The sequence below is a fragment of the Pyrgilauda ruficollis genome, unplaced genomic scaffold (genome assembly GCF_017590135.1).
Source record: "Pyrgilauda ruficollis isolate IOZ18807 unplaced genomic scaffold, ASM1759013v1 scaffold17, whole genome shotgun sequence".
In the NCBI taxonomy this organism is placed as follows: Eukaryota; Metazoa; Chordata; class Aves; order Passeriformes; family Passeridae; genus Pyrgilauda; species Pyrgilauda ruficollis.
The window spans coordinates 10,960,156-10,985,050 of NW_024515875.1; the positions used below are offsets into that span (position 1 = coordinate 10,960,156).

The following is a 24,895-nucleotide window of genomic DNA, read 5'->3' on the forward strand; positions in this document are numbered from 1 at the left end:
CGGGCCCGCCCCGCCGCGGGAACGGCGGCACCGGGGCTCCGCAGCGCCTGCGGCACCGGGAGGGGCCTGCCGGCACTCGGGCGGGTCCTGCAGCCGGGGCAGGGGGTAAACAGCGCAAGGCAGGCAGCAGAGAAAGGCGTGGTGCAGGGGGAGAGTTACAGAATCAGACTGTTACGGTGGGGGTGCACAGGTTTAAAGATCATCTAGCCCAACACCCATGCCAGGGTCAGGGACACCGCTCCTGAGACCAAGGTCCTCAAGCCTTATAGAGCCTGGCCTTAAACACTGCCAGGGCTGGGGCAGCTACTGCCCTCCTCAGAGGGGTAGGGCACCCCAAAAGCTGCTCTGATGCAGCAAAAAGACATGACTACATCTTCTTTCAACGCTGAGACCACATACTTACCCCAGTACACTCATGATACTCGAGACAACAAAATAAAATACAAGGAAACTTTATTTTTTCAGTTTTATCAACGTTTTGCTCTGTTTTTTGTTGGTTTTTCATTGTTGTTTGCTTTTGTCTTCAAGCTGCTTAGTAGTTGACAAGTCCGGTCAGTTTTTGTATTAAAAAGGATTTTGATGGAGGTAGCTTTGTCTCTGTCCTGGCTTTTGCTTGGTCTTGCCTGCGCACTTGTCTCAGTAAACAAACTCAAAATAAAATTAAGAACGAAAACTGGAATTCCAGGCGGAGGCAACGAGCAATGCAGCCAGGTTCTCCATGTAACAGACATGGCGCTGGGGCCTCCAGTCACTATATACAGAGTCCATCATACATCCATCCCCCTCTCTCCTAAACACACTCCTTGCTCCAACGGGCTGGCTGCAGAGGAAGGAGTTTCTTCTCCTTCCAGAGACCTGAGCAGCAGCTTCCATGGAGGGAAACAGCACCCAGTCAGGAATGTCAGGCAGAGGGGTAGAGTGTGAAGGGGTGGGCTAGGGGAGTCACTTCAGCTTGGCCGAAAGGTCAACAGCACTGGGCCAGGAATTCACTGCTGCTGGGCCACCTGCAGGGCGAGAGGAGGACCTGAGACTCACGGGCTGGTCACCAGAGGCCAGGCTGGCCCAGGGAGGCCCCCTCCCCGCAGAGCTCCCTTACTGACCAGAGCGGGTACGTACTTGTTGGGGAGGGGGCGGCGGCGGGGGCTCGCTGCTGCGGTTGGCCAGGCGGCTGAGGATGTTGCGCTCCGACATCTGGAGGCGCACTGCCACGGGTGGGATGCGGGCAATGGTGGCGGGCAGACGGGTCACATCTGCCTTCATGTCACTCAAAAGCTCCTCCAGCTGCTTCAGAACTACAAGAGAAAGGGACATCTGTTCGGACGGGAAAGGGACACCCCAGAGGGGACAGCACTGCTGAACACTTATCCCACCCCTGTTTAACACACCGCATTACCTTTGTGCAGCACAGCATTGGCTGGTTTATTCCCAGCCATTGATTCCTTGGATAGGTGCTGGTGGCTCTCAGCCAGGCATTCCACCTCTGCAAAACGAGTGTTCAGAGCCATGGATGGGTGGGATGGGTCTTCAGACATGTTCAGGTAGGCAGCTCGCCGCAACTGTTCCTCGATCACCAGCGCTTGCTCCAGGAGCTGCAAGGTGGGGCAGGAATGAGTCTTTCAGCAGCTGCCTGAGAGGGAGGCTTGTCTGTACTCCCAGTCTCTCCTGATCCAATTCCCCACCATCTCGTGAGACTCTGTAGCTGAATCTCCTTTCACCAGCTGGTTTTACCGAGTAGCCCAAAACAACAAGGGCTTCATGAAAACCCAGGTACATTTGGTTTAATAGACTACTACAACTCCTCTACCTCCTCTTGATTCTTTTTACACGTTCTTTACGAGGCAAATGGGACAGAACCCAAGGGAAAAGTATTCCATCCTATTTATAGAAAGAGTCTAAAATCTTGTAAGGATTTGGAGAAATCAGCTGGAATCCTGTCAGTGCAGAACTTATCATTCAGTCTATAGTCAATCAGTGTTTTGCCCCAAGACTGAGACCTACATGGCTTTTACCTGATCGTAGATCACTCCCACAACTAAGCTATGCTCACTCCTAAAGAGGATGAAGTAGAGACTGAAGGCAGCCCATTAAGCAACCAGAGTTCTGTTCAGGCACACGGAGGGGGTTGTAGCACACGGAGCAGTAAACATTTGGATAGAGCACTGAACCAAGCTCCCCAATACCACTTCCAGAAAAAAGGGAGCTCCTATTGTGGAGCAACAGCATGATCCTGAGATATACTGCTTTTTTATTACCCCTAAAACAAAAGGCATTGCATACATCTTTCACTTTCTTGGTGGAAACTCAGAACTGCAAGAACCTGTTCTTAGAGATTCAGGCAGTTATCACACTAAAGAGAAACCCTTACCTTAAATCTCCTTGCCAAAAACTTATTCTTTATTTCCAGGAAGTTACCCCTGTTCATCTCACCCTTGAAGGGCTCATTGAGGATGGCGTAACGTGGATCATTCTGAATATCCTGCCAACGGGCATAGCCATGACTGAGATGGGATGAGCTCAGGCAAACAAAGGCAGTGAAAACAAGGGAATACACAGCCCAGGCAATACTGTTCTCCAGAGGGAGTTGGGAAATGGGGTACAGAGAGGGGACAAACAGGAGCCAAGGAAGGGGAATGAGAACTATGTCCTGCTAAGTCTTAACTATGCTGCAGGAAGCTCCCCCTCCCACCATCACGTTCACTCTTGTGAAGATAAAGCACTCTCTCACTTAACCTATGCCAGTCAGATCCAGAACAGTCACTTTCACCGTGACAAATTATGTACAAGGTGGGAGAATGTGTGTGTCATGGCAAGGATACTTGATAATCCCAGCTAGGAGCCAGTAGTCGTGACGCCGATGCCAGATCTCATAGGTCTTCTTGGTGACAGTGGCAGCCCGCTCTTCATTCTGCCAGAGGGAGTGTAGCTCTGCAAAGGCAAGAGACACCAGAGCAGTTGGAAGTTATTTCACAAACATAAGCAGGAGCTTATAAACAAGTTCAAGCAGATAAAGATCACATACCAGTGAAACCACCATCTGCTATGTTGAACATGAAGCGCTGCTTTACTGCCTTCTTGTGCCTTTCATCTACTGACTCTTTCAGCATCTCTCCGTTCTGCAGCATCACCACATCTCTCTTATCATCGTCCTTTTTCTCATCTGTACACACAGGAAATTATTAATACAAACATGGCAGACAGTGCAATAAGTTGGACCCACAATGAATCCTTGCAGAAGAAGGGTTAAGGAAGAGAAGGGAGTCATAATGCCTCACCTTTCTCATCCAGAGTGATTATAGGAGGGTCAGGGGGATTTTCAGTAGCTGCTCTGTCTTCCACTTTCTCCACATCAGCTGCAGGAAAGAAGGGGAACATGAGATGCACAGAATATAGCAAGTCCACAGTTTTGTTGTCCAACCAGTAAAACCCAATACTATACTGTAACTTCCCACTGATTTTCTACATTCAAGCCTATTTCTTTAGGATTCAGTGCTTTGTACCTTTGCTTTCTACTTCCATTGGTTCATCTGACCTTTCCTTCACTTCTGTTTCCTCTACTTTTTTTTCATCTGCTTCTGTGGAGTTCACTGGGGATTTTGCTTCCTGGGGCGGTGTCTCCACAGGCTGAGCACACTGCAGAGGACAGCAAACAGTGAGACATGAAGTATAGCAGTGCACGACAATAGAACACAGTCACAGTCATTTGAAAAGCAAAGACACAAAACTGTGAGGCCAATTCTGAGGACCAGAGAATTATCTTCAAGTATCACTATAAAAACTCATCTCTGCCTCAGCTGAAATGAAGAGGAGGCAGAAGTAGAGAAATTACAAGGCAAAAAAGCCAAAACTCACCTCCATAGGGGCCTCTGTTTCAGCAGCAGAGGCACTGAGCTCCTTCTCTGGTTCAGAAGGCTCTCCTTGCTCCTTAGCACTAGCTCCTTCTTCTACTTTTACTCCATCTTCTGTGTATTCCCCATGCCAGAGCAGCACAGCAGACAAAAGAGAAGCAAATCAGTAAGGTCATCCCTACTACCAAGACCACTTCTTTGCTCCCAGAGATCAGGCCCATCAAAATGGAACTAACATGACCCCTCTTTTCCTGCCCACTACAAATATGCCGGGCTTCTCACTGCTGTCAGCTCATCCCAGGAAAGCCAGTGTCCTCTCTTGCCTTTAAGGGCTTGCACATGTCTTTGGCAGCCCTCCTAACATGAGAGTAAGTTGATCTGCGTCCACCCCCAGGCCCCACCACCACAGTTCCGGTGAGGGGAACAGCCAGGCTAAGGTCAGGACGCAGGGCTGTGCAAGAGGGGAGCCCTCACCAGGTGGAGGAACAGGGGCTGGTGTGTTCGGCTGCGTATCCCCTGGTGTTGAAGGAGTTGGAGTTTTGGGGGAGGGTGAGCTGGGCTGTGAAAGTTTCTTGTTCTCCTCTATCTCTGCCAGTTCTGGCATACTCCAGCGGCCGTTCACATGCTCAAATTCCTGCACCTGCACAAGAAGGAGAGAAAGACTTATCACTGGAGGAGTCATACATAAAACCCATCCTTACACCTGCCGAGGCAGACCACTGAGCACACAACAAAGGTAGGTGTGAAAGAAGAGCTAACCCTCCAACTCAAGACCCTGGTGACTACAGCTGTATGCATGGCCAGCAAAGGCCACATTGCTCTGCCAGGCACCTACCTTTTTGCGTATAAGTGACATGACCCCAATGCGAGTAAGGACATGCTGTCGAGAAAGACCTTCCCGTGGGACCCCATCTGCAAAGGTCTCTGCACCATCAGCTCCAGGTTCACATAAATGGCGCATGAACAGCGAGACATAGGCCCTGCAGCGATGGAGAGACAAGCCATCCGTCCATAAACTGCATTATCTGGAGACATGCCTTGTCAGACCCCTTCCAGCACAAAAGGGAAATTACCCCAAGACTCTTAACTCATAGTAAGAAGTTCTGGGGCTCCAGGCTCCTTCAAGGGAGAATTTCCTAACAGAATCACTACATAAATAGAGGACACACAGCTAACTCAAGAGTCCTGAGCCAGAAGCAATCATAAAATCAAGAAAGACTCTGGGAGAGTATTTATTACATGCTTGCAGAGCTATGCTACTCCTATAAAAGCATTTACTTTTGGTAAATGACTGAAGAGTCAGATCCAAGCAAGAGAGTTCACAACAATGCCAGCTTATACTTCATTCTCCCATAAAGAATCAACCAATACATTAAGGAAACATAGTCTCCAAGAAAAGGCCCAATTCTCATTCTTCCCCAACAGGTCTAGCTGCTGTCAGTCTCCCATTCCTGCCCACTGCAAACTCACTTGAACTCTTTCTCTGACTTGCCACGGAGGTCCCGAACAAGCCACTGAGTGGTGAAGGCATCCTGAGGTGGCATTCCATAGCGCATGATAGCATTGAGGAAGGCTTTCCGCTGGCGAGCGTTGAAACCCAACACCTAGAATGAAGGAGCAGACAGAGGGATATGGCAAGAGGAATACAGGAGCAGCTGGGATGCAAATGTCTTCCCTGGTACAACTTACCTCGATGTTCCCTCCCACACGGGCCAGTAAGGGTGGCAGAGGCTTATCCTTATCGTTTCTCAGGCCCTTGCGGCTAGGCCGACGAGCTGCTGAAGAGAGAAATGCAGCTAAGTAAAGAGACAATGCACAGCACGTTGTTGTGTGAATACTGCCCCAGCAGCAGAGCACCACAAAATGTATAAATCGCCCAAATCAAGTCCCAGTTGTTTCCGCACTCAAAGCGACCCAGGAACTCTGACTCCAGTAGAACTTACCTTCAGATCTCTCATCAAAGTCCTCGTCCCCTTCTTCAGAAGCAACTGAATAGTCTGACTGATTATCTGACTGGTCGTCCTGCCAGTCTGAAAGAAAAACAGCACGTGAGCCTGAGACGCTACTCCGTTACTTCCCAGCAACACATACTTACACCCGTTTTTCCCTCAGGGTCCCGTGGATTTGTACCTCTATCCTCCTGCGAGCCATCGTTGTAGTTAACTTGCTTGCGAATACGTTTGCCCTTGCCCAGATTCCTGGCCAGATCCTCCTGTTGTTGTTCATAATGGTGACGGAGCAGTTTCTCCCAGTAATCAGGATCTACTGATTCCTCCTGCTTAATAATTTCCCGTTCAACCTCCTCTTCCTCCTGCCAGAGAGGCAACAAACTTAGGGCCCTGTGCTCCAAGTCCCAGCCTGTCATAGCAGATATATGCCTGCCTGCTTAGCCTTAAAAGCTTCAGAGCTCAATTAACTTAATTGATCCTCCATCACTCAGGAGAATGTATTAACTGATATCCACCTCATACTCACCCCCATCTCCTCCTCACGAACCACATACTGGGCCACCTTGAAGGAGCTGAGATATTCATTCATGCCCTGAAGTTCTGTATCTTCTGTTTCATCCTGGTTCCGATCCAACAGACGCTCAATTGCTTTGTCATCATAGTGGATGACACTACTGTCCTCACCTTCTTTGTTATCCCCTGAAGAAAGAGCACAGGCACTGTTGCTGTATGGATCTCACTGGACTATGAAAGGGAATGCCACCCTAGACCCTCTCTGTAGAGCTATAATCAGCACTTTGTCTACAGTCTCGCACTCACCCCCCTCAGTAGCTTCATCCTTGAAGAGCTCTTCAGTGCCAAATTTAAGAATGTCATCAAGTTCCTGTTTGGACATGGAGCCTGTCTTGGAGCCCAACCCTGGTCTCACTACGAGGTGAGTCAGCATCATCTTCTTCTTGGCCACCTGAGTGATACGCTCCTCCACTGAGGCCCTTGTCACAAAGCGGTATATCATCACTTTCTTGTTCTGTCCAATTCTGTGTGCACGGCTGAAGGCCTAGAAAAGAGATGTGCTCAGAACAATCTAAAGCTGCACATGCAGCAGGTCTGATATACCCCTCCTACCTCCACAAGCCTCCCACTCGCCTTCACATTCGCTCTTAGCATTAGTGAAGGCTGTGCTCTAGAAGATTCCTCCACTATTTCACCTCCCATCTTTACCCATCCTCACTGTTCTAATTTTGCATATTTCTAGAGGGGAAGTCTCACACTCCTTCACTCTTTCTGATGATTTAATGTCTCCTCTTCCTCAGGATTATTCCATAATGAGTGATCCCATTCAGACTCACCTGGATATCATTGTGGGGGTTCCAGTCTGAATCATAGATAATCACAGTATCTGCTGTGGCCAAGTTAATACCAAGACCCCCAGCTCGAGTTGAAAGCAGAAAGCAGAACTGCTGAGCTCCAGGAGCTTAGATTAAAAAAAAAAGAGAACAAAAGTAATCAAGAGTGTGCAGTATTGAAAGAAGGATTTGCAACTGACCCACATCACCTGACAGGGAATTGCTAATTTAAGATTCCAGGAAAGCAATAGAAGACTTGGGGCCCAACAACCCCATGATGAGCATTAAGCACATACAAGGCAAGCTTTCATTTTACAGAAAAAGCAGGCTACTATATACCATTGAAGCGATCAATAGCCTCCTGACGCATGTTCCCTGTGATTCCCCCATCAATCCGCTCATATTTGTATCCTTCGTGTTCCAAAAAATCTTCTAGAAGGTCCAACATTTTAGTCATCTGCATATAAGAAAAACACCACCACAGAAGAGTGAGGGACACGTGGATACCAGATCAACAGACTTCTTTCTCAGAAAAAGTATTCCAAGGCCTAAAGGTTTTTCTCCATATACCTGAGAGAATATGAGCACTCTGTGACCTCCTTCCTTCAGGTTCTTTAACATCTTCTGGAGCAGCAACAGCTTTCCAGAGGCTCGAATAAGTGCACTACCATCATACATGCCATTTGGCATTTTTGGAGCTTCCTAAAAAGAAAAAGGGAAAGAGGGAATAAGGTGCAAGGGACAAAAACAGCTTCAAGGGATGTAACTTGGCCTTAGTCCCCACCTGATGTTGGCTCCACTGACCTTGGCACAACCACAAGGTATAGCACTGCCTGTATGAAACATCAGTGCTACCCCGTCCCTGTTCTCTTGCAATTTGACTCCTACATACCTTCCCCCTCTTTTCTTACTTAGTCCCTACTCTTACAGTCTTCACCACCTCACACGAATCAAAAGATAGCTCCCCTACCGATCACATAAATGTGCTGGAAAAGAAATGGCCTTCCAGCATGTTGGGTCTAAATAAAGACAGGATGAAAAAAACACATAGAAGCAAAAGGAGAGAAACAGGAACCCCTCCATGCCTCACCTAGGGAGCTAACTGGCTTCCTGATAACAGCCAGCAGGGAATTTGCTTATACAGAATAAATGACTGGACATACCATAGCAGCCACAGGGAAGAGGTAGGGGTGGTTACAGCACTTCTTCAGATCCATAACAACATTGAGCAATGAGACTTGGTTACCACCACCTCGTGCATTCAGTGCCTCAAAGTTCCTTGTCAAAATGTATTTATAATATTTCCTGAACACAAAAAAAAAATAAAACAACTCAGACAGTTGTCATGAGAATGACTAACCTACTCTTCTCTTGCTAAACTCTGCTCAGCTTCTGGCATTACTACCTAGGCTCTGCCAGTGGCACTCACTATCTCTTTATCCCTTACACCAGAGCACACAATTAGTCCTTCCTCTGCTCTAGCAGCAGCCCACTATGCAGAAAATCGTGTAGAGTAAGGATAAGGCTGTTGCAGAATCTTCTTTGAAAATGCAGAGCAGAGAAACAGTAGCTCAACAGCACGTGCTCTCTTCATCCCCACACTCACTTCTGCATGGGACTCAGCTCCACTCTGACAATGAGTTCAGTCTTAGATGGCATATTCTTGAAAACATCAGCCTTGAGACGCCTCAGCATATGTGGGCCCAGCATGTCGTGCAGCTTCTTGATCTGATCCTCCTTGGCAATATCCGCAAACTCTTCTAGGAAGCCCTCCAAGTTACTGCAGGGAAACAGACACTCAGCAAAAGGCACAAAGGAAAAAGAGCAAAAGAGCAAGTGAGGGGAAAGGAGTGACAAGACAGGCAGGCTGACTGGCACTGCAAGACATACTGGAATCTCTCGGGCGTCAGGAAGTTCAGCAGGTGGAACAGTTCCTCCAGGTTGTTCTGCAGGGGAGTTCCCGTAAGCAGCAGCTTGTGCTGGAGGGAGTAACCATTCAGCACACGGAAGAACTGGAAAAGAGAGAGCAGGGAAGAAAGTGAGAAAATAAACCAAAACACGCACAAATACATCAAAGGCTTATTAAGTCATAGGCTTACAAAAAAAAAAAAATCTAGAAAGTTGACACTGATCTAGGGTTCAATTTAGATCACATCAGCTGTTTGGACAAGAGTTCCAAGTAGTTCACATTCCAGTCAGGGTTACTAGACTGATCTTATTTGGATCATTGTTCTGCATAGCTAAACCATGACTGCAGCAAATCCTCTGAGCCATCAGGTGCGAGTAGGTTTCCTTTGGTTTCCTTTGCTCTTACAAGTTACAATGTCTTTCAGACCACAAATCATTTCTAGACTGCTGTACTATGTATTTTTTCTTGCTAAATTAGTGTTCCACATTCCTACAACTACTCTGCCTTGAGAATTCTAGAAATAACTAAGTCACTCTTCTTATTCATATCACTCCTGGCAGTGTTCCAGAGCCCAGAACAAGCAGGCGAGAAAAAGAGCTAAGGGTTTGCCAAGGTGTCTTGAAGGTAATTTGCACTGGTTTTCACAAAAATGAAGTAATTCCAGACAGATGTAGTGAGCACTTAAAGTACTGCACTGAGAAGCACAAGTGTACCATGCTCACCTGCACAAATTGACAGTAAAGCAGTAATTTATTTATCAGTTTGGCCACTTCTTTGCTTATCTTACACTTTAGCACGATACAAGGTCAAACTTAATGAAAGGAACTGTACTAGATGGCAAACAAAAAACAAATCACTTGTGTTTTGGTTATTGCACCAGAAAAGCACTTCTAGTGGCCTCCACAGGGATTTATCTATGTAGTTATAGTTAAAATATTTTTGTTTTGGAATCAAATGTGGAAGTTACTTATTATATCTGCAAAACTTTAGAAGATGACCCAAATTTGTCAAGAAGCATCTGACCTATCTATCTTGGAGCCAAACACCTATAAGCTGTTCTTATAGGACAGGAAACGGCTGTAGAAAAAGATTTAATGGTTCTGCATAGTGTCATAGTGTGACCTTGAGCCTTTACATCCTCTTTCAATTAATGAATATTAATAGTAAGCATTCATTCCTACTTCCAATGGTTTCAATGCTAAGCATAGAATGGCATGCAGTCTTAGTGCCTACAATAAAATAAGATCTAGAAACTGAACTGCAAGCACAGCTGTGATGTCTCAGGAAGATACCTCATGCCAAGATCCAAAACACTAAAGCCATTTAAACAAAACAAACAAAAAAAGAAATCAAGCAGCAATTTTCTCTTAGTCTCCAAGAACCTCTAAAACCGGCTTTCCAATTATAATTTTTGGCATACTGAGCACTAGAATCCAGCTGAAGACAGACAAATCAATACCAGAATTAAGGCACAAGGCCTAGGGAGGGGCTGGATTAACAAAGTACAGTCAAGTCTACTCAATTCAAACAAGCTTAGTTAAGGTGCAGCCTCATATTAAAGCAGCAATATGGCTTTTCTGCACCTACCTAGGCATTTTTAAACACCTCTGCCCACCTTCAGTTTCTGTAACACCTAATTAGTTCTGCTACAAAGCCAGATAAACACAAGAGAGCAAGCCCACTCTGGAAGCAGGGTAATTCTGCTCATGGAGCATGGTAAACCTTTACAGAATAGAGGTGGTGCAGGTATGTGATGCTTTCAGAGAAATCATTTTATATTTGAAAGCAACAACCACATCCAGGTTTTTCTGTTTTTCAGTCCAGACCAACTGCCCATTCACCCGGAAAGAAAGCTGTTTTAACCAGTGATCTGTGTAAGTAAAGCTGTTGCCAATGATGATTGATCTCCAAATGCAAGCTGTTGATTTTTCTTTTTATTAACACATCAAATTTACTACTGAACAAATGACTAAGAGCTGTCTCTCTCCCCTGCAACATATGCCATGCCCATGAACCACCTATGCTTCTCTGTACCTTAGACTGGTTGTTCTTCAGTCTGTGAGCTTCATCCACAATGAGACAGGCCCAGTCAATAGAGCCTAGTATGGCCATATCAATTGTGATCAATTCATAGGAGGTGAGAAGCACATGGAACTTGACAGCAGCCTCCTTCTGCAAAGGAAAAGGATGAAGATGTAATGGGATAGAGGATGTAGTGTTCCTCCATAAAGTCATCCTGATGAGCTGTGGTCAACAGCACATCAAAAACTTTCATATCCGCAGTCTCCTGTCACAAGACCCAAAATGCTGCCCAAACCATTTTAGCCTTTTAATTCCTTATTGCTCTCAACACATGCAAGTCTCCTCAACCCCCTCAGTACCTGCTATTTTTGGACAGCTGCCAAATACTCTAAGATAGATGTTTAACAAGTAAGTAGTGAGTAGAGGCATGTTAGAGAATTCAGATTTTGAGATCTGGAGAAGAGTGGCTCATCAGAAAGCTAAGACTTCAAAAAATAAATAGTTTACCACGGAATTTTAAATTACTATTAGTACTTAAGGCTGTTCCATTTCAAAGGAAGGAAATGAGTCTATCCGCCTCTGCCACTGAAAATGCTATAGCTTCCATCTTGGTTTTACTAGGAAGACTTCAGTTCTACAAGAAGTAGCCACCTAGGTCAGGGTCTTCCTTCCTGTCTGGGCACAAAATGCAATTTCTCACGTCTGGGTATGGCCCGTCAGCCAATTCCTCAGGATGAAAAGGTTCATATTTTTTTTGTATATCTGTCTTTTACACACAGTGGCAATTCTGACACCAACTTTTATCTGTAGAAAAGATGCACAACTTAAGTAAGGGAAGACAGAGGGACTTGCCTAGGGCCAGTATTACCTTAGTCAACTATCTTTCTCCAGTACTAAATCAGTTCAGACTAGCAGGAGTGTTTAAAACAGTCTATAGCAAGAGTCTAAATGTCCACTGGTCATCAATTTGCAGTTATTGCCCCTTGGAAACTACAAGCATAATCAGTCCTCACGGACAGCAGAGTATCTGAATCTCAGCTGCTGAACGTCAGTTGAATGCATCTCAGTTCAGGCTTGTGTTACAGCAGAGTTCTGTACCTTCATTCTGGATGCCTTTTTGCCTCCACGTATGGCATTATCCTCAAAAGTGAACTCATTCTCACGGATGATGGCCCGGCTGTCTTTGTCCCCGACGTAGGTCACTACATACATATCTGGGGCCCACATCTCAAATTCTCGTTCCCAGTTGATGATTGTGGACAGTGGTGCACTCACCAAGAAGGGACCCTTCGAGTGCCCCTAGAAATAGAGGCAGTAAGAGCATGAGAAGGCTGCAATCACTAACACAGGCAGACTCTCCCTGGGCAGTGACCTCCCAGTTCTCACCTCTTTGTATAAGGAATAGAGGAACACTGCTGTCTGCACAGTCTTTCCCAGACCCATTTCATCAGCCAAGATTGTATCTGTGCCCTGGGCCCAGGAGAAGCGCAGCCAATTCAGCCCTTCCAGTTGGTAGGGATGCAAGGTCCCCCCTGTCACATCGAGGTACTCCGGTTGCCGGTCATATTTCACTGTTGGCTATAGTGGAAAGAAGGAAGAGTTGGAATCCTTTCACTCACTGAGATAACTAACAAGAGTCCTTTCTTAGCCACCCTTATATTCACCAGTACAAATGAGGCTTCACAGATGACAACCGGCCTAGCATCAAACCCAGTTTCCAAATGGCCAAAGGCATCCAACAAGAAGCCATTTCTTTTTGTAAAACCCTTTCAGCAAGAGCTAGGGAGTCTGACCCAATGGACACTGTGGACCTTTGTCTGAAGGCTCTCCAATGCCATTTATTCTTTGGGCTATGAGGGACCTCCAAACCATATGCTGCTCACTCTTCGGTTTCCTATTTACCTGCAGGCATCCCAAAATAAGCAGCTCTATCAGATGGCTCCAAAGCAAAAAACAATAACTCACATCTACTGTGGGAGTCTCAGGGGGTCTCTCCAGTTTCCGCATCTTCACTTTCTTTAACTTCTTACCAGGCCTGCCCTCTTCACCTCGCATCAGCTCCCTATGCAGACACAATCCCAAGTACATGTAAGTTTAATGGCTTTTTATTAACAGATCGAGCAAAAATTATTGCAGAGAATAGGAGGGCAATCACCCAACTCAAAGAGGCACAAGAGAACAGGGCTGGAACCTTCATGAACTGGTAGAGAGGCACAAGGTCCCTGCCCAAAGGCATAAGGAGTCAGCAACAAGAAGATGCTTCTTGCCCACTTCCATCTATTAATCCAGCCAGTGCTGGAGGCTGACATACTGAAGTACTTTCTTTTGAGGGAAGAGAAAGGAAAACAACCTCTAGATACTTCTCCTACCTGTGATTCCAGTAGGCTTGCTTGTAGAGGTCATAATCTTGAATATCCACATCTTCACTTTCCCAGGATGCCTGGTCATAGGGTAGGTCTCTCCATTTAATCAAATAGTGGACATTCCCCTTCTTATCCACACTGCAGAAGAAACCAGTAAGTCTCAAGCACAGTGAGATGGGAGTATTCCCCCAGTCCATTCAAATGGAAGGGAAGAACTCTTAGTGAAGCAGCAGAAACAGAACAACAATGTCTATCATACCAACAAAGAACTCCCACTGTTTCTCCCAGTCATACTGCAGTTTAGCTCATCCCCTCTCCCTTAGTCCTGCTTAAGGTCTTTGTTGAAAATCCTCTTTGTTACATCCCCTACCTATGATTAAGGATCCTGTGGATCATCATCCACTCTGGCTTGATCCCATATCGATAAAAACGCTCTTCCATCTCAGCGTATTTGGGGTCCTTGTTTTTCCTCTTTCGGCTTTTCTCTTCTTCCCCTCCAAAGTCTCCCGAGGGTGGCTCATCCATGTCATTTTTGCGTTGGTAGTTACGAAACATGACCTGGCAGTGCAACTCCAGCTGCAGTCAGGACACGAGCAGTCAGTAGGTGTTTCAGCCTCAACTGTCCAACCACCCTTACGCCACGGTTAGGTTCCTCCACTCACCTGCAACTCTGACACCCAGGAGCAGTGCCAGTAGGACATGCCCTGCCATTTGACAAAGAACTGCCTCTCAGGCCGACCCTCCAGAGGCTTTGGCGGTGGAGCATTAGGGTCTGCATCAGGTGGGCGTGGTGGTGCAGGGCCAACTGGGGGCTGACCCCATTTCCAGATCAAGATCTTCTGCACCTTTCCTTTCAAAGCTGGGCACTGGGAAGTTAAACAGAGCACGATACATCATGTATGTACTCTAACATGGAAGCACTGAGGAGCAGAAACAAGAGTCACTTTTATGGTTTCACTACACAGATAGAATTTGCTAGGCTTGAAGAGCCCAGTAGTCTGCCCAACTACAACTTCAATGCAAGTCTGTGCAAAAAATATTTTGCTGTAGAACTAAGGGCCCAACTTCAGCAGCTTCTCTTTTGTTCATCACTTTATGAAACCAATGAACATCATTTATACTATTTCAAGAACTTTCTGGAAAAGCATATTTCTCCTAACCATCTACTAAGAAAGGTCTTAGCATTACAAAGCTTACAACAGTGCTGGAAAAGCTTGTCTCAGCATCAGTTCTCAGCATCAGTTTAAATTACTTCAAGCACTGAATTTGCTTTCACTTGTTCTCCTGCCTCTACACACATACAGGAGCGAAAAAGTGATGCATGGCATGCTGGACCAAAAACTGTCCAAATGCCCTACATGTGGGCAAATCTCTTGAGACTCAAAGGTTGTAGCCCAGCTCTTCCCACTGTCTGGAGAAAGCAATCAAGGCACAATACAGCTACAAAAAGTCAGGCCTTTAAGCTTTATGACAAAAGTGTGTGAGGAGACAGTCTTCAAATGACCATGTATTTCCATAGAAATATGATGATCCAAAGGGATTAGATCAATCACCTCTTGTAGCAATAAGACAATGGTACTAGCAGAAACTCACTGTGCAGCGAGGACACAGCCATTCTCCATTGGGAATCTCAGGCAGTGGGGGATTCAGACAGTGGATGTGATAGGACGAAGGACAGGCATCACAGCACAGCAGCTCTCCTCCATCCTTGCAGACTCTACAGAACTCCATATGATGGTCATCCTCTTCCTCAGCATCCCCCACTACATCCTCCAGGATTTCCTCACCTTCAGAGTTATCCTCCTTTGCTTCCCACTGAATGCCCTCTTTTTCCTATGGGAGAGGGAAATCAGAAAAACAAAGCGATTATTTCATTACCACAGAAACAACCCCAAGCCACTTGACATCCCCCTCATACATGATTCTCTTGCACCATTTGGGGAATCCAATACTCACACAGTGTGGGCAGCTCCATTTGCCCTCTGGAGCTTTTTCCATGTCTGGGTCCAGGCAAACCATGTGGTAGGCACGAGGGCAGGTATCACACAATATAATTTCTCCTCCCTGCTGGCACACCTCACAGTAGTCCTGGTGATCAGTCTCATAGCCATCCACAGCCACTGTGGAGTCCTCCTCACCTGCAGAGGGTGATGAGGAGTTACCGCAGTACAAGCCACAGGTACAAGTTTCCTACAGCCAGGGAGGGTATTCTCCCAAAAGCCTACATAGAGATCCATCTAGAGATCCAGAATACAAAACTCTTAATCCATATAAGTAAACAGGGCAAGAAGGAAGACCTGGAAACAGGAGCAAAACAAGTCCCTTTGTGTCCCCTTCCACGCATGAAATAAAAGGTACAGTTAAGGACAGGAAAATTCAGTACTGCATCTGTTTCCCTAACAAAGAACTCCTGAAAGAACTTCTGAAAACCTTTTCCTTTTTCAAAATAATATCAAGTTCTTCCTTCACAATCAATTCTCCCTCAAGTATGCTATTAAACACCACACTCCACACAGACTACCCTCTAATCTTTCTACACACTTAGCTGTGCTTGTCTCCAACTGTTGGCAAGTATCTTTACCTTTCTTTTTCTTCTTCCCAGCCTTGAGTTTTTTGCGACTACGGCTACTACGGCTTGTAGATCCGTCTGACACAGAGTAGCTGTTGATGCTGGCATCATCAAAGTCTGACTCCACATCCAGATCATCATCTTCACTCTGAGGTAGGTAAGAGAAAAGCTTTGTTACTCAGACACATGCTGGGGAGTAGCAATCAGACACACCCCCAGGATTACTATCACATCATGACCTCCTCCTCACAAGGTCAAGAAAGGAGCATCACTTACTGATGATCTTTTACGCTTGGAACCAAATCCTCCCAGTTTGATTTTCAGTGGTGCCACCTTCTTTGTTTTAGGTTTCTTGATATCAGGAATACGAGGACTGGCCTTTGGCTTCCGCCGGGCATTGGGTCCTGGGAACACAGGAGGCAGAGTCAGAAGGGCTACGGCCTTGACGCCACTCACATTTTATCCTCCTGCCCGACTCTTCATCTCACCTTTGCCCTCCTTTGTCTTGGCTTTCCTGAGTGGCACATCTACAGGGGGCTGCGGCAGGACAGCATCCACGTTTGTCACCATACTCTCGACTACTGCAACAGCTGCAGCTGCAGCAGCTGCCACAGATGCACCTGAACTTCCTTTGAAGGGGTTGTTTGTGCTGAACTCCCTCCATTTGGCTCCCAGTACCATCATCATCTTCGACACTGCTATTTTAGGGTTCTTGGCTGCGATAAGTGGCCTGTGTACAGTTAAGGAATGAAGGAAAGGTTACTGAACCACCCTGAAATCTAGATTATTCCTCCCCACTACCACCCCCATCAGCGCCTTTATCTCAAGCTAAATTCCTTTCTAATTCCTGATCTCAACAGCTAAAGAATCTCCCCACTCTCATCCCTCACTATGTGAAAGATGGAAATGTGTGGGGGCAAAAAACTGGAATTTAGCATAGTAGGGAAGAAAGGGGACTGGGAGAATTCGCACCATCTTGATGACTGAAAGCAAAAAAGCTGGGGATCAATTATTTTACTGTTGCTTCAGTTTTCACTCTAGGTACTACACTAGTGTGCCTTAGGTTCCAAAATCAAGGAATCTAGTTTCTGTCCCATCTCTTCTTTTTGTTCCCAAGTCATTTCAAGTGTAGGCTTGCAGCTCACCTGACAAACTGGCTGAAAGCTTTGTAGTTGGTGAGTGTGCGGTAATCCTCCTCTGTGAAGATGTGATCAATATCCTCCATGCCCCAATCTTCCAGGAGCTGAGCAGATGACTTCGGCTCCTATGAAGAGAGAATCATGGCAACTCTGAGCAGAGTTTCCACACCTCTTCCACATTCCACAGATGACCCAGGGAATTCTTTTCCCCTGCATCCACTTATCACTACCATAGGACACAGCAGCAATAGCAGATCAGTGGAAATGGGAAAAGTATTTGGATTCAATATCAATTCCATGTGTGTTTAAAGTAGTAGAGAGGGAAGAATGCAAGGTGGGAAAAAAGGGAAGTCAGGAGGGTCTAGTGGAAGAAGAGACTACACAGTCCCAGCTCCCTGTGCAATCACTAAGGGAGAGCACAATGATCCCCCATATCAGATACAACATGGGAATGAGAAGCAAGCAGTCAGCAGGGTAGCTTGTTACCTTTGAGTCATCATCTTCTTCCTCCTCTTCCTCCTCCTCCTTGCGCTTAGCTTTGTTTTTCTTTTCCTTCTTGGGTCCTAATTTCTTCTTCTTCTTCTTCCCAGGGGTATAATCACTGCCCTCACTGTCAGAGCGCAGAACCTCTTCTTCTTCTTCCACAAACTCATTCCCCTCACCAGAGCTGTCCCCCAGCTGGGGAGGGAGGGAGAGATCAGGCATGAGAAAATACCCTGGATAAACACTAAACACTGTTCTCTCTCCCCAAGCTTTACAGGATTCATTCAAAAGATTGCTGCTATCAGCCAACAACAACAATAAGCACCCTCACCCTACACATCCATATTTTAGAGTGTGACCTTAGGCATCCCTTTTCTTACCTCCTTCTTCTGACGCTTGCTGAGCTTGGGAACTTTGGGTTCCTTCAGTTTCTTGGGCTTCTTCTTCTTCTTGATTTTGGGAGTGTCAGCCTCTGACAGAAGCTCTTCTTCTGGCTCTTCTTCAGGTTCTGGATGTGAAGAGGCAACATGTCTCATTCAACCCCCTTCTGCCTAGTACAGTATAGCCCCCTTCACAGAGATCAACTTGTCTGCTTCTTGCTACGTACTTACAGAGGTGGTTACAACTCTTACTGGTCACAACAGATACTCAAAAACTGTATCCTAAGGTACCACCAACACTGTTTATCCCCCTCACACGGTTTATCCCCCTCCTGACACCACCTATTTCCACAATCTTGCTTCTCCAAGCAAAACTTCCCTCAGAACTTGGGGACAAGAAGTTTGCAGTAACCCAACAAGAAGAGGAAAGAGCATAAAACAAATGGCCACATCTAGAAGGTGCAAAACAGTGACTTCATTTGAGAACCTGAGTAGGATACTGTTTCAGTCCATGGATCTCCAGGGAAAAAAAGACATCTAGCCTCTTCAGCAGTACAGAACATCCTACAGCTGCATGCAAAATACAGGCCAGTAAGCCACTACTTTTCCTCCTCCATAGGAAAGTTGTTACTCAGCAACTCTATTCTGATCCAGATTAGACAGAACCTTCCCCCAGCCCCAGCAGCCAGCAAGCTGACTGCCTGGCCAGAACACACGCCAGTTCCCCAGCACCAGTGCACACTTCCATCTGTGTGCCCCCGTTCCTGGCTGCCCTTGGCCCGAGGGGGCAGAGGCAGCCAGACAGCCCTTCCTTCTTTGTGGCAGGCTGCGGGAGCAGCGCGGCCACCCGCCCTCCCCTGCCGCCCCGCCCACCGCACACAGCCAGAGTCACTCCTTCTCCCTCCAAGGGAAAATGGCCTCCTGACCACCCGAGCTGGGTAGCATGGAGGAAGCCACAGGTCAGAGGAGCTACTGCAGCTGGGGTTGATACAGCACAGACAGAGGTCTCAGAGCCTGGAGTCCCATACCTGGCCCCTGCCATATTCCCAACCAATGGATGTCTCTTTGCTCCCATGGTGCTGCAACACCAAGTCCTTCAAGAATCATGCATCTTCTCCCACAAGTTCTTATTTAGAGCCTCAAATGACTCACCCTTTCCAAGGTATCACCTAAACCTCTCCATTTTGCAGTAATTTTACCAGTTGTTTTGCAAATAGATTTTCATTACTGATAGTCCCATGCTGCCCAAGATCTCAGAGATGCCAGAAAACTCCAGAGACAAGACTTAAGAAAAAAATGTCAAACAAACAAAAATCCTAAACTCCACAACACCATCTTCCCTCCTCCAGTTACGTTTCTCATATATGAGACAACCCTCCAGCATGAGTTAGTAGGAAATCCCACACTTGTCCTACAATTGACTATATACATCACTCCTTTTTCACAAGGAAGTGAAGAATCCCAATGCATGTCCACAGAGCAGGTCATCAACAGCAGCAACAACAAAAAAAAGCAAACCAGAAGAAATCCCAGGGCTCTAACTCAAGCCTCACATTGACAATGAGGATGCAAATACAAGGGAAAAAGCAAGATACATGGACTAAAAAAAAGCAAAGGTGAGCAAGCAGCACGGAGTAAGAATCCTCAATAATTGGGTGTGGTGATGAAGGAAAGTGGGTCACGCAACAGCCCAGGGCAGTTTTCTCTGGACGTCAGCCGGGTCTTAGTTCCCAGATGAAAGCAAGCCAGGCAACCTGCCCTTTCACATACTACCTCCTCTTCCCCCTCCCCATTCATGAAAATTGAAACCCGCAAGCATTTCGGTACCCTGTCAGAATTGGACACTCTGCCTCCACCCTCCACACCTCCTGCAAGCACAGGCCCTGACAACCTGCAATGGCTTGGAACAAAGTCAGCGCCACCTGACACAAAGCCTCGAGCTTCTCACTTCAAAGTAACCCTGGGATTCGGATATCAAAAACATACATGTGACTTGCAGCAAAAAAAACCCAACAAAACAACATTCCCCAGCACATCATGCATTTCACATATTCAGCTTGAGACCAACATTATCGCCACTGCACATGCATGCCCTGCAGGCTCCCCATACCTGGATGCTGGGGGATAGCGTTGTTCAACAGGATCTCCATGTCATCATCATCACTGCCCCCTGAGCATGGTGATGGAGATCCAATGCCCGAAGCCATGTCCTCCACACTGGGGGAGGCCTGGGCTTACACAGGTTGTCTGTCGTCTTCTTGCCAGTCTGGCCAGCACTTCATTGAAAAGAAAACGAGAAAGTTACAGCAAACCTGAACTCCGTTCTCCCAAGCAATAGTGCTACTAAGAGGATCTGTGAGAAAGCTTAGACAGCAACTTTACTGGCTTTGGAGCCTACGGATAATAGAACCACCGGCAGCAAGTATCAGTTCAGAGTTGTGATAAAGCAGGCTTTGGAGACACTAGATATTAAACTGAGTCAGCAACTCGTCGCTGGCGAAGAAGCCAAAAGAGCTGTCCTAAAGGAAAACTCTCCCGTCCTCTGCAGCCGGGTGCCCTCGGTTATTTGTGCCTTAGGCCGGGAGAAGGCAGCGAGGCAAGCAAGGCAGCCGGGCTTCCAAGGGAGCCCCGGGGCCAGCGGGGCGGCTGTCAGCGCGGTGCCCTGGCCAGCAGCCCCAGCCCGCCCCGGGCTGGCACTGCAGCGCTGGCCCAGCCCCTGCCCGGCCGCCGGCCGCACACAAAAGGCCGGGCGGGCTCGGCGGCCCCGCTCCGCCGCCCCCGCCCGGAGCGGGGCTCCGGGGGGAGGAGGGGCCGGACCCGTCCTGCGGCCGCCCGGGCAGGGGACGGCGCGTCCCCGGAGGAGCTGCGGCCGGAGCCGAACGGGCGTCCGGCGGCGACACGCGTCTGCCGGCCCGGACGCCTCAGGAGGCGGCAGATGGCCTCGCCCGCCCTCGTTCCCTCCCGGCTCCTCACCCGGCTCCGGACCCCGGCTCCGCTCTCGCCGCTGCCGCCGCTGAAGGGAAAATGGCTCCGGCCGCGGCACCGCCTCTTAAAGGGGAAAAAAACCCGGCTAGGCCCCGCCCTCTCCCGCCTACATCCCATAATATGCCCCAGGACCCCGGTAACAGGCCCCGCCCCCGTCTCCCCGGCAAACACACACCCCCTTCCCCCCCCCACCGACATCCCATAATACTCACCCTCCCCTCAGAACTTCCCACTCACTGCCCGGCCCGGCATCCCATAATAATAACCACCCCTCCCGCCGGTAACATCCCATAATACTGCACCCCCCCCGCCCGCACCTTCACCCCGAGAAACATCCCATAATACTCCCCCGCGCTCGCACCCCTTCGCTCCGGCATCCCATAATACTGACCCCCACCAAGAAACATCCCATAATACTGCCCCCCCCCCGCCCCGCGCGGGACCCCGCGCGCCGGGGCAGGGCGCCCCCCCGCGCTCCCATATGGGGCTGCCATCCCATAATAGGCACGTCCCCCTCCCGCGGGGAGAGCGCGCCGGGGGGGGGGGGGCCCCCGCTCGCCCACGGGGCACGGGGCCGACCCCTGGCACCGCGCGGCCTCCGCGCACCTCCTGCGCGCCGGCACCGGCCCCGGGCACAGGCTCCGGGCACCGCCCTCCCACCGCCGACCGCCCCCGACCTCGGGGCTGAGCGCCCCGCTCGCTTCCCTGCCCCGTCCTGCCGTGCCCCACGCCGCACGCTCCGCCGCGGGGCCGCAGGACCCCTCCAAGGCCGTCGGTGCCCGGAGCGGTCACTGCCACCGCCGGCCTGTGTGCGGGCAGCCCGCGGTGACTGTGGTGCCTCCCCTGCACCTCGAGGCTTCCTGGCTGCCCGTACCTGCAGATCTACCTAGCCCAGAGATACGCGTTCTCCCAGGCAGCTAGAGACAGCACCAGAGCATGGAGTCTCAGGCAGTGCCAGGGGAGGCTTAGGTTGGGCATCAGGAGGAGTTTCTTCATGGAAAGAAAGCGTGATCAGGCTTTGGAATGGACTGCCAGGGAAATGGTGGAGTCACCATCCCCAGAGCTGTTTAAGGAAAGGCTGGATGTGGCGCTTAGCGCCATGGTGGTGTCCGGTCAAAGGTTGGACTTGATGATCTCAGAGGTCTTTTCCAAGCTAACTGATTCTGCGATACACGGCGTGTCCATGCACTCCATTCCTCCCTGTCACCCAGCACCCTGCTCCCTGCTGCAGCCTCCACCAGGAAACTCATCATCGATTTACACAGACGGGAACGGTCCGTAGGTATAAGTATACTCCAATTATGCACAAGCAACTGTATCATTAATTTCCCATTAAACAGAATCACATCCCATAATGCCGCCTTATCCTCTGTTGAGCATTTTCATAACGCTATTAATCTCAACAAAGAGGCGCAGTCCTGTCCGTCTCTCCCAGTAAATGTGTGGGTTCCAACAACTGCGCGCGTTGCCTCTGCTGTCCCACGCCTGGTGGTGCGTGTGCACGTTTCGTCCCGCCACGGTGAAACACGCCATGGCACGAGTGCGTGGAGGGTTGGCTGTTCACAGACTGCAACAAGTCACTTACGGATCCCGTAACACAAGCCGGGCTTGGTCTCCTAAAGCTCACTGAAAACACGTCCACGCGCACAGCGGGCACACAGCTGTTCCATAACGCCATCCCATCACCTCAGCCGTGTGCCGGAGTGGCTCTGGCTGCTGGCAAGCTCTCCCTTACCTGTGCATGCAGGCTCCGACCGCTGCCTCGCACGGCAACTCTGCCGAGATACCAGCAGGCTCCACCACCACATCCGCGTGCCCATCTCCACTGCCTGCTCCCGCAGAGTTCCACAATGCACAATACGCATGCAGCCAGTCCGCAGCATGAGTTGCGCCTCCCGTGCCCTCGTTCCCACCTTGCCAGCAAAGACTAGACCAATACATCCCAACAGGCTGTTGTGTAATCCATGTTCCTGCACATAAAAAAATCCCACCTACCTCTCCAGCCATCAGCAGCACACTCCCTGTACATACCTTTGCCCACATGACAATGATGCTCTCATTTATCTCGGCTCCATGGAGGAAAAGTGGTAGGAAAGAGCACACTGCTCTTCCACAGATACTATCCATCCTTCGCATGGATCAAGCAGACCATCCAGCGCTACAGAAACACGTGGTGGATGACACCACCACCAAACTCACATGGACCTCGGCAGGACTTCTCATTCCCTCTTGTGTGTGCTGGCAGCCGCAATCCCCTCTTAACAGGAGCCGGGCAGAAAGCCACACCAAATTCCTGAGCTGAGCAGCCCAGCACCAACCAGTGCCCTCCAACTTCATATTTGCCTCTTTCCCCCAGTGGCTTGGCTACAAGGGGAGAGGAGTGATGCAGATGAAGATCCTGCAAAGGGAGTTATGTACTGGGGCTCTCTCTGCAGGTGATTCCCAACGCTCCTGCCAGCATGGTTAAGGTCTGAAGAAGGCTGCTTGCTGCTGGTTAGGCAATGTGTGCCCCAGTGCCTCTGATGTTAAGGCATGAAGCTTCCCAATGAGCCACCACCTCCCTGAAATCTTTCTCTGCCTGACAAATGAACACATTTTTATCATGAATGTGCCCAAGGTTCCTCACCTCAGCTCCAGCTCCTTTTTTCCTTTGTAACTTGAAGTTTCTTAGCAGAAATCTTAATTTTCCCTCAAAACAATAACTTCATATGGGATGTACATTATTATGATTAAGGTGTTTTTACTGTTTGTGAGGGCCAAGTAAATTAAATGGATTAAAATATATATATATTTCTATTTTCCTTTGATGAGGAAAGGATAGACTTCCATGAGATAGATTTCCAGTTATTTGGCTGCTTTAAACTTAAAAGCTTCTATACATTACTGTGGTTCAATATCTTACCCAGTTTAATTGAATCTTTTGAGTTTACAGCGCTTGGCTTGGAAACAATTACAGCGAGATCCGTGTAATACAATCTTCCCTACCTGTGCTGATGGGTGTCAACACCCTGAACAACCCCACAGCACACTTCCCATGGGGAAAACGCCTGCAACATCTTGCTTTGGTGCTGCACCCGTGGTGGGAAACCGAAACTGGCCAGAGGACCTTCCCCACACCCCTGCCCAGCTCTGCTTCCAAGAACAACTGGGTGAAGTGGACTCTGTACTCCCACAGCAACAAGCTGGGCTGACCTCTAAGTAATTTCTGTAGTTTTGTGCATGGTCTAAGTTAGTCAGGGCTCAGGTCCCTGCGTGGGACCCAGGACAGTCCTGCCCCATCTTCCTCTACCTCATGGGCAGCTGTCCCTGTCCAGGCTTTTATCAGGCCCACAGCCCTTGCTCACTTTCACTTTTAATTTATGTTCACTTTTAAACATATTTCCCCAAGGTAACAAGAAGAACAAAGCTTTTGACATTGTTTCATCCTAGAACTCAGGGTTGTAGGCTGGAAACCTCTGTCCTGTGTGTTTCAGTGTTGCCCACGGTAGGACAAAGAGGGTGGGAGGAAGGAACTCCAGAGCATTTTGGAAAGAGGGGAGACTCTCCAGCCTAGCATGGACCGTTCGTATGTGGGACACAGATAACAGACTACAAGCCTGACATGCTGGTGCTGCAGACAATGTGATCTGAAAGATCGGTTTATGGTCTTTCAGGCTATTTTTTGTCAGCTCCTCTTGCGTTCCGTAACAATACAGAGGGGCTGATGGGTTTGGGTTTAGACACTGGGCACTGCAATGCTGCCACTGTATTGCTTCATTTGTGAGCAGGGACACAGCCATACTTCTGTTCTCCTCATTTTTGCTCTTTCCCGGACTGAGGGTTGCTCCAGCCAATCTTTAATATCTGTTCTGTCAGGTTACATACAACCAGTAACATGAAAAATATCTTTCAGTGTCTGCACAAAA

The 24,895-nt window shown here is 48.5% G+C and overlaps 1 protein-coding gene and 1 non-coding gene across 7 annotated transcripts; both read right to left on the minus strand.

The window, feature by feature from the left end:
• Positions 1–436: 436 nt before the first annotated feature.
• CHD4 (chromodomain helicase DNA binding protein 4) lies at positions 437–21,071 on the minus strand. 6 transcript variants are annotated; one of them, XM_041463768.1, is made up of 40 exons: positions 20,979–21,071; positions 20,116–20,281; positions 18,006–18,133; positions 17,629–17,820; positions 17,149–17,267; positions 16,492–16,733; positions 16,280–16,407; positions 16,016–16,151; positions 15,391–15,572; positions 15,028–15,267; positions 14,097–14,300; positions 13,805–14,010; positions 13,441–13,572; positions 13,037–13,133; positions 12,458–12,649; positions 12,170–12,370; positions 11,084–11,221; positions 9,031–9,152; positions 8,747–8,920; positions 8,304–8,445; positions 7,711–7,842; positions 7,480–7,597; positions 7,144–7,268; positions 6,614–6,851; positions 6,321–6,493; positions 5,976–6,156; positions 5,789–5,899; positions 5,535–5,623; positions 5,316–5,449; positions 4,681–4,825; positions 4,320–4,485; positions 3,850–3,959; positions 3,498–3,630; positions 3,273–3,350; positions 3,020–3,157; positions 2,817–2,925; positions 2,366–2,498; positions 1,394–1,589; positions 1,101–1,292; positions 437–1,004 (listed from the first exon to the last, which is right to left on the minus strand). In XM_041463768.1, the coding sequence occupies exons 2-40, from the start codon at positions 20,210–20,212 to the stop codon at positions 943–945; spliced, it is 5,835 nt and encodes a 1,944-aa protein (XP_041319702.1). In that variant the 5' UTR covers positions 20,213–20,281; positions 20,979–21,071; the 3' UTR covers positions 437–942. The 6 variants fall into 6 exon arrangements, with proteins under 6 accessions (XP_041319702.1, XP_041319705.1, XP_041319707.1 ...); XM_041463771.1 differs by having other exon boundaries at positions 5,535–5,620; positions 5,789–5,875; positions 20,979–21,053; XM_041463773.1 differs by having other exon boundaries at positions 1,117–1,292; positions 5,789–5,875; positions 20,979–21,053.
• LOC121351748 lies at positions 4,154–4,292 on the minus strand. Its single transcript, XR_005954831.1, has one exon.
• Positions 21,072–24,895: the final 3,824 nt, after the last annotated feature.

Bases quoted from the DNA above. Each gene is read 5' to 3' on its own strand.
- CHD4 (XM_041463768.1), bottom strand. From the start codon at position 20,212: ATGGCTTCGGGCATTGGATCTCCATCACCATGCTCAGGGGGCAGTGAT. The intron at 7,269-7,479 runs GTATATAGTAGC...TTTTAATCTAAG, and splicing joins GGCTATTGATCGCTTCAATG to CTCCTGGAGCTCAGCAGTTC. The intron at 5,450-5,534 runs GTAAGTTGTACC...CCTTCATTCTAG, and splicing joins GTGTGGGAGGGAACATCGAG to GTGTTGGGTTTCAACGCTCG.